The sequence below is a fragment of the Notolepis coatsorum genome, assembly GCF_963971535.1.
Source record: "Notolepis coatsorum genome assembly, chromosome: 1".
Lineage (NCBI taxonomy): Eukaryota > Metazoa > Chordata > Actinopteri > Aulopiformes > Paralepididae > Notolepis > Notolepis coatsorum.
Window position 1 is genome coordinate 119,184,935 of NC_140165.1, and position 9,249 is coordinate 119,194,183.

A 9,249-nucleotide genomic window follows, 5' to 3' on the forward strand; every position below is an offset into this window, starting at 1 on the left:
TTTATATGTAGTTGATAGAGACAAAGGCAGAATTCGACTTAATTAAGCACGTTTTATTAAGACATATTTTTATATGGGTCGGGACACTTTAAAAAAGCAGCACAATGAACACAAATCTGTCCGACATAGTCTTAAATAACAAACGTCATTGCTTCGCTTCTTCGTCGACATGTCTGCTGCACATGTTTTCAACACAGATAATCTCCACGTGCTTGTTGTAGAGAGGTGGAGTCGAGGCGCCGCTTACTTCCGTTTCATTGGAATGGAGGCGCAAGATTTTGGAGGCAAAAAAAATAAAAAAAGTATTACATTTTTTTTATTATTATTATTATAATTTTTTTTACTTTGATAATTTTTTTAATGTTCGAAGCTTGTGCCATCGAACGAAGCTTCGAAGTATTTAAGACAGCCCTAGAATGGAGGTTATGGTTCGAGACACACTGCAGATAACACACAGACCACTGGGAACAGACAAGGTAAACGCATTCGTTGGGGAGGTTGGGACTTGATTCGGGACATATAATACAAATAACACGTACTAGACTAAACGGTAGACACTAGCACACATGACACACAAACAAGATGACAGGGAACATGGGGAATCACATTCGGAGACCGGACCGGGAGCTCTGGAAATGTACTAACATATGAAAGATAGAAATTCAAATAAAATGTTGGATAATAATAGGGACATTGGAGAATCCACATTGGGGATATCTACGTCGTTATAGGAGGGGCCCTCTCCAGGAGAGCCTTACCCCTCCAGCCCGCCAACGGGGGTTAAACAGGGTTAAAAAGAATTACCTGGGAAGCGCCAATTGTCTTTAGTCTTCTTTTATATTATTTTCTTCTTATGTTAGAATAGCAGTTGCTTTAAATGTGCACATGGACAAATATGAAGGACAAGAATTCAAAATGTTGGACATGAAGAGAGGCTTGGAGAATCTCCTTTGGAGGGTATCACCATCTCTGGGGGGGGGGCTTCTCGAGTGGGAGGGCTGATCCCCCCCCAAACCGCCAATCGGGGAAAGAGTGCTAACCATATAACCATTTATGTTCAGTTAATTTTTTCTTATTGTGTTGTTCGTTTATTTTTTCATAAATATATGCGGTGATGTCGGTGACATGGGAGGTACAGAGGTGGGCAGGCGGGGTTCAGTGGGGGGGGGGGCATCGTTCCGGCGGTTCGACCTGGGGGAGGGGGGGCCTTGCGTGTTGTGGGATTGGTGTGGGGGGTGGGGTTTCCAGGGGTCCTCGGACGCCGTGGCCTGGGCGGTCTGGTCACCGGGCCTGGGGGGCACCGGGCTTGGGGTCGCGGGGGATCATTGAGGCGTGGTGCTTTGGCCTTCTGCGGACCTGGGCTTGGGGTTCTCGTGGGCCGGGGGCCTGGTGGTCGGGCGAGGAGGAAGTGGTTTCTCTCAGGGGGATCAGAGCGGCTGGGCTTTGCCAGGCGGGGTCCTGTGTGTTGGGGGGGGGGGTCGGTGGGCATGGGGCTCTCGTGGCATGGGAAATAGCGGGCTTGGCTCGTGGGCGGGGGGGTCCCCCATCCTTTCCTCTACTGGGCCTGGCCCAATTGATTCAAGGGACCGGTGTCGCTGGGGGCCCGGCGGCACGCGCATCGGCCTGGGATATGGGGGGCTCCTATGGGCTTAACTCAGGGGGGGGGATGTCGGGGGAGGGGGAACATCGTTTCCGCGGTTTGGCCCGGGAGAGTGGGGTCTTGGATGTTGTGGGGTCGTCGGCCGTGGGGTGGGGTGCTGGGTGGCATGGGAGGTAGCGGGCTTGGCTCGGTGGGGTGGGGGGGGGGGGGGGGGAGTACCACCCCTCGCCCCTCTACTGGCCCTGGCCCAATCAAATTCAAGGTACCCGTGTCGCTGAATACTCTGCCACGCGTGAGACGGCCCTGGGATGTGGGGGAGCCCTGTTTCTAGGGGTGGATGGCGGGAGGGGGGTCCCTCTCATGGAGGTCTGGGAGGCTGAGCGCGGCCGAATTCAAGGGGCCCATGTGGATGTACTGTTGTGTTGTTGATGTCATTGTAGATATGGTGTAAGTGTTGTTCGTCTATAAATGTTAAGAAAAAAAGTTAAAAAAAGTAAGAAAAAAAAAAATGCTAGTTAACACTTTAATCGCCGATGACGTGTTTAGACGTCATTCCTAGCCATGCTCATTCTGCCGAAGACGCCGTAACTCGTCTTTGATATCAATATTTCTAAAATCTGTGATCGAAATCATATTTCCCCTCCGGGGCCCTGAGATATACTGCAAAGCTCCACTCAACTCTCTAGCGGTTCAAGAGCGCCATCTGGTGGCCGACTCGTCGAACTCGTCGAACAGGAAGTGCTCATCCATATGTCGTCCGGGCACTCGCGATCGTTAGCCTGACTCTATCTCCACACACTGGATAATCAATCGCTCGCCCTAACTCAATAAACAACATTATTTGGACATATAGTATTATACAACCTGGAAATGGTTAATCAGGATCAACATCCCATAATCGAAAACTGTCTACTCCACGCTGATCGCCCAACGGCCCGAGGAGACTGGGGTGAGTTTTAGCGTGTAGTATTACCGTGTTCGATATAAACTGCTAAGATGATCATATGACCCACACTGGATGAATCATCTAACGCTGCCCACGGAATTATAAACGACCCCCCGCCCATCCGGTCAAGATCAGATGATACGTAGTAACTTCTAGAAGTACCTCCAGTTGAAATTTTTTATCTGGCACAGATCGCTATCAAACTGTATTTCATCATGCATATAATGCATTTGGGGCTATAAATCACATTCTGAAGAAAGCTGCAGAAAACGATAAAAACATACTTATACTTTAGACCGTATTTTAGTATGAATATGTGAATGAAAAAGTATAACGTTGCTACACACTGAACAATAGATATAGGACATTGAATGGGCCATGATAATGTCAATTTAGCAATACAATTTAAAAAGTTATATCCCTGCAAAGAAGGGGAACTTCTCCATAGACAAATAGAGATGGCGAGGGATGGTAAATTATGAATTTTAACCATGGCGATCAAAGTGTTAAGAACTAAATATGTTCTTATATCGCTTCGTAAATGAGGCCCATTGTGTCTTGCTGAAGGACACTTCGGCATGCTTCCAGGAAGAGCTGGGATCGAACCGGGAACCTTCAGATTACCAGACGAAAAAAATGCATGTGTCCTACAGGATGTGTCACCCATCTCGCATGTGTGTGTTCGCTGCATGACGATGTAGCAATGTGCTACAAATAAAGACTTCTTCTTCAAAGTCCAGTTTCATATGACCTCACCTTCAGTGTCTCCACAGCCAGTCTGAGTGCTTTCAGCTCCTTCTCTCTCTCCTTCTCTCTCTCCTGGACTCTCTCCTGGACTTTGAGAAGACTCCCCCCCAGCTGTTTCTGTAACAAATCAACGTAGGAAGAAGAGTTTTAGTTAGGGACTTCATTTAAAGCTACACTAGCGACAGCTTTATCTATAGTGTAAGATTTGCACCCTGTGGCCATGAGAGGTAATTGCATCTTGTTTAAACATGGCGGATGAGAGAAAACAGTAACAAACTAGAATGTCCGCGACATGCTATATAATTGGGAATAAATATGTCCCCCCAATGAGTGAAGGAGGTATGGCATGTATACATATGTTTTATATCGTCTCTTGTGGTCTGTTCAGGAGGTGTGTGAGTCACAAGTGCTTTCTTGCAGTTTGTGGTTTTCATTGGGATTGATGTGCCTTTAGCATACCGCTGCTGTCGGGACAAAACCTCATAACTCCAAAAACCCAACTTTTCAGCAGATGAAGAAAACTAACACAGATTTGAGGGTGAATAGAGTTAGGAGGTTTAGACAGATGATCGGTTTAATGCTTTCCCATTGTTTAAACTTTGTAAAACCCACACACACATATGGAGGATGATCTACGGAGTTGATTTATATAATAAAAAAAAAATTCAAAAAATGGAGTTATGAGGTTTTGTCCCGACAGCAGCGATACACAAGTTGCTTCCAATAGAAAACGCTAGCGTTTACTCTGACTGCCCAACCAGTCATGTCATGATTTCTCAAAACACAACTGAGTAACACTAGCTGGTTACTGGAAAACAAGAGACGTGCTGGCGGCCTTTGGCCACGCTGTTCACATCACACTAACCTTCTGTTTTTAAAGAATCAAACTTTGAAATTCACTGACCTGGTTAAATTCAAAACAGCGCAAATTATGTTTAAAGTAATCAATAATACAGTGCCTAGTAACATTCAGTACATGTTCACAGGCAGAGGTGGTATCTACGGGTTAAGAGGGAAACAGCTCCTAAAACACCCTAGGGTCCGTACGACCTTGAAGCAAATGGGCATCTCGGTCTGTGGGGTGTCACTTTGGAGCAGCCTGCATGAGACGTTAAAATTGTGTAAAAATATTAGAACATTTAAAAGCGGTTATAAACAAACATTCTTAAACAAATACATGGAAGAGTACTGTTACTTACGATTATGATGACATATTCTATTCCTTGCAAATACTGCTTTCTCTTCTCAGTTTTTTCCGTTTTTTTTATCATTTACTATATGTTCACACCGAAACGTCATGATATGATATGATTTATTTCAGGCTGCCAATCAATTTGAAAAACCTGGAGTGCGTGCCTGGACATTGTTTCCCTATTGTTATGTATGATATCAGGTTACAGCACCCAGTGTCAAGTCTAGTGAGGTGAGCGCGTTCTACAACTTTTTTCACTATAGATAGAGAGCAAGAATCTGTCAATTGTGTGATGTAAGGAAGGGGCAGGACTAGATAAGCACTAATTCTTTCTACCCTTCTCGAACCAAATTCTATGTTTTGGTTTCTTTCTTTTTATTTGTATGTGTGAGTGTGTTTGTGTGTATATGTATGTGTTTGTATGTATGTAGATATATGTATGTATGTATGTATGTATGTATGTATGTATGTATGTATGTATGTATGTATGTATGTATCTATGTATGTATGTATGTATGTATGTATGTATGTATGTATGTATGTATGTATGTATGTATGTATGTATGTATGTATGTATGTATGTATGTATGTATGTATGTATGTATGTATGTATGTATGTATGTATGTATGTATGTATATTGTTTTTGCTTTTATCAAATTTGTTGTGATAGTTATGTGTGTTGGTTCGAGATAAAATAAAAAATCAATCAATCAAAATGTCTCATTTATATTATATATACATTTTCTAAATGATGATCATTGCCCAAAGCTGTTGCCAAGTAAAATAATTGGGCTGTTGATGAGATCGCACTGGGTGAGGCTTGGCCATTGCACTTTGTTTGTGCCGACTCCTGTGAATGCCGAGCAAAAGGGAATGTTTTATTGTATAACTGCGTTAGAAGTAGGTCAACATGAAGGCTGATCTTTGAACCGGAAGGGAGGAGGCCTGCACTGAGAGCATATTGCAACATCCTGCATCTCTTGTTAGGTTATGCAGTATGATGCCGCAGGCCTCTTTGTCCCCCTCCCGTCGGGCAGACGCTACAGCTCTATCACATATCACCTAACCTATCTATCTATCACCTAACCCAACCCCCTCCAATGTACAGTAAATGACCAAGTATGGTTTCGTCAATATTCCAATGTACAGTTTTACTTGTACAGTTGTAGTGTCCCCCCCCACCCCTCCTACCCAACCCCCCCACCCAACCACCTCCAATGTACAGTCCCCCCCCCCACCCAACCCCCCCCGCCCCCACCCCACCTACCCAACCTCCTCCAATGTACAGTTTCTACGTCAAATGTATATACACTCTCTTTTCTAGACTATTTTTGTATCACAAACAGTACTGTATTTGCAAATCTGGTATGTCATAAATGTATAGATGTAGCAGTACTGTCTATCTGTATGTCGTGTATGTCATATATGTTATGATGAATTGAAAATGGGGGACCCTGATGTAAACAAGACGAAAGTCTTTCTCTGGTCTGCATCCCCTTAAAAATGTTATGTATTGAGCTGTACTGTACTGTACCCATTCTGCAATCTGTTAATAAAGTTTTCAATCAATCAATCAATCAATGCTCTACCTCTGGGTTTACTAAGAGTTTCTTACCCAGTGCTGTGCGCAGCCTGAATAACTCCAAAGGATAGATTTGTATATTATCCTATTTTATTTTGGTGTTATTAGTCAGGTTGTGGAAGTGCTGTTTCTGTGTGTCTGTGCATCACGCACTTTGATTATATGCACTTTTACTGAAAATTGTGCCCCTATGCATTATGCACTTTACTATGATATGCACTTTTAGGGGATGTTGATATCAACCTTAGCATTTGTCCTTTTATATTGTCTATGTTTTTATTTTTTATTCTGTACCGTTTCTACTCTGCTCCTGTATTGGATTAGTCGTAGACACAGTGTTTGCTCTGTATCTGTATTCCAATGTGGATTTGTCCAGACATGGCAAATAAAATCTCTGACTCTCTGACTCTGATGTTCTTTAGTCTATTTTCCTGAGTAATCATTACCTTGTTTCACTTGTGTTTCGTGATGATCTAATTAAACACCTTTGTTCATTGTGGACCTTCCTCATTCTTTAAATGTGATCTTCGTCATGAAGTAGATGTTCTGGTCCTACCTGTTTCTCAGTCCTCTCTGCTGCAGCCGACACCGTGTCGTGGCCTTTATGTTCATCCATGACGCACAGCAGACAGATACACTGCTGGTCCGTACGACAGTAGACCTCCAGCAGCTTGTTGTGACTAGAACACATCTTGTCCTGCAGTCGGGCCGTGGCTTTTACCAGCTTGTGCTTCTTCAACACAGGGATACTGTGGTGAGGTTGGAGGTGGGTCTCGCAGAAAGAAGCCAGACACACCAGGCAAGACATGAGGGCCTTGTGGCGTCTGGTTCCAGTGCAGAAATCACAGGCCACGTCTCCTGGTCCGGCGTAGGTCAGAGCAGCAGAGGCAGAAGCCTGCTGGCCCCCTGTCCTCTTCAGCTGCTCCACCACCTAGGAGGACAGAAGGAGGACGGCTCAGTCACTGATGAGCACAAAACAAGGAAAACAATACATCTGCAATGAGAAATTACACGTGTTTCTGTCTCTCTTCATGTACATGGGGGGAGGGGGGGTTCAGTACCGATACGCAAAACTGACCATCAGAGATATTTGTTGTTATTGAGTCTACTATTAGCATAAGTTACTTCATATTGCACACTGACCAAACACTTTAAATTCAATCAAAGAAATGTAGGCCTGGAGAAAAGTTCTGAAATGTGCAGGAACACTATGTATACAGGGGCATAGCAAGATCTTTCTGTGCCTTTTTCATTAATTCATTGATGATTGACACATCCATAGTAAAAATGAGGATTCGTATAGTTAGCATTGTTATTATTGCACATTCAAAAATGCCCTTATGTTTAAAATGTTCATAGAACAAAAAGCTCAATATCCTGCACAGGAAGAAAACACCTTTTTTAAACTTTTAAAACAAACCTTTCAGTAAAGACACTGAGAGCCCTCCCCCAGTTTTGGGCCATAGGTCATCTGTTCCCCTCTTAAACTGGTAAATGGTGCATTTATATAGTGCTTTTATCCAAAGCGCTTTACAATTTGTTCCTCACATTCTACCATTCACTCACACATTCACACACCGACGGCAGAGCCATGCAAGGTGCCAACCTGCTCATCGAGCCACCCACCTCCGCCAGCATGGTGTTTTTATTCAGTGCGGGCCTTGGATTGAAGCGCTGTCTGCACTGGGGACAGCTGTAGACTCCTTTATTCTCACCCTGGTCCCAGTAATCTCCAATACAGCTGCTGCAGTAACTGTGTCCACAGGGGATCGCGACTGGTTCCTTAAGAAGGTCCAGACAGATAGAACAGCAGAACTGGTCCTTGTCCAACACAACACCCTCCTGCTGGTCAGCCATTTTACCCACGTGTAACGGTTCTCAATTGGTCCGAGATTGAAGAGACTGCTGTCGACTATTTACTTCCTACAGAAGACACATCAAATACAATAACTGTAGTTTTCTGGTCACTGCACATCTTGCATACCTCAGCAGATAGCTACAAGACTGCTCTTTTTATAATGTCTCAATGACACAGTATTTATAAAAAAATACATGTATTATACAATCTCTACTTGCCAACACAATGTACCAGAACACAGTAGCCTATAACATACATTTGTAGGTCTATAAACCAAATTGGTAAACTTGCACAACCTGCTGGACATAGCAGGAAATGCAACTGGTACAATATATAACGTTGAAAATTGATTGATTGAAAACTTTAATAACAGATTGCAGAATGGGTACAATACAGTACAGCTCAATACACACAATTGTTAAGGGGATGCAGACCAGAGAAATACTTTCATCTTGTTTACATCAGGGTCCCCCATTTTCAATTCATAACATATATGACATACACGACATACAGTGTGTATTGAGCCGTACTGTATTGTACCCATTCTGCAATGTTAAATAAAGTTTTCATTCATTCATTCATTCACAGATACAGTACTGCTACATCTATACATTTATGACATACCAGATTTACAAATACAGTACAGTTTGTGATACAAAAATAGTCTAAAAAAAGAGAGTATATACATTTGACGTAGAAACTGTACATTTGGAGGTGGTTGGGTGGGCGGGTGGGGGAAACTGTACATTGGAATATCGACTAAACCTTACTTGGTCCCAAAAAGAGGGTCTCGTGTATTACTGGGTTAGGACATTTACTGTACATTGGAGGGGGTTGGGTTAGGACATTTATAGGGGCCAGTTTCGAATTGCAGTCAGTCTCCCGTAGGTGTTCTTTGAGAGTGGTTTTGAAAGTGGGTAGTGATTCACATTCCTTTACAGCTTTGGGTAGGGCGTTCCACATTGATGTGGCATAATTTCTAAACATGTTTAGTCCCTTGTTTGAGCCGAATCTGTGTTTAACATGATTTGTGGAACTCCCTCTGGCAAGGTTAGAAATTAAAAAGAAAATTCAAGGGCTTTTTTTGCCCCCTTAATTGATTTTCTGGGTTTTTTTTTTTTCGGGGGCACTGCATTTTTATGATAAACGGTAGGTGTGGGACGGTTCACAAAATGGACAGTTCGGTTCGTATCACGGTTTTGGGGTCACGGTTTTCGGTTCGGTTCGATATATGTTAATTTTTATAAAAAAAAAAAATAACACTCAAATCTAAACATGCTTCTCATTTATATATATATATATATATATATATATATATATATA

The 9,249-nt window shown here is 43.1% G+C and overlaps 1 protein-coding gene across 1 annotated transcript in view; it reads right to left on the bottom strand.

Moving 5' to 3' along the window:
- LOC311248846 (tripartite motif-containing protein 16-like) overlaps positions 1–7,925 on the bottom strand; it is a gene marked incomplete at both ends in the record, with an annotated part of 31,331 nt that extends 23,406 nt beyond the window's left edge. Inside the window, 3 exons of the mRNA XM_084338076.1 lie at positions 3,303–3,410; positions 6,625–6,999; positions 7,695–7,925. Coding sequence (XP_084194202.1) covers positions 3,303–3,410; positions 6,625–6,999; positions 7,695–7,925 — 714 coding nt within the window. The remainder of the gene's footprint in view (positions 1–3,302; positions 3,411–6,624; positions 7,000–7,694) is intronic.
- Between the last annotated feature and the right edge of the window lie 1,324 nt (positions 7,926–9,249).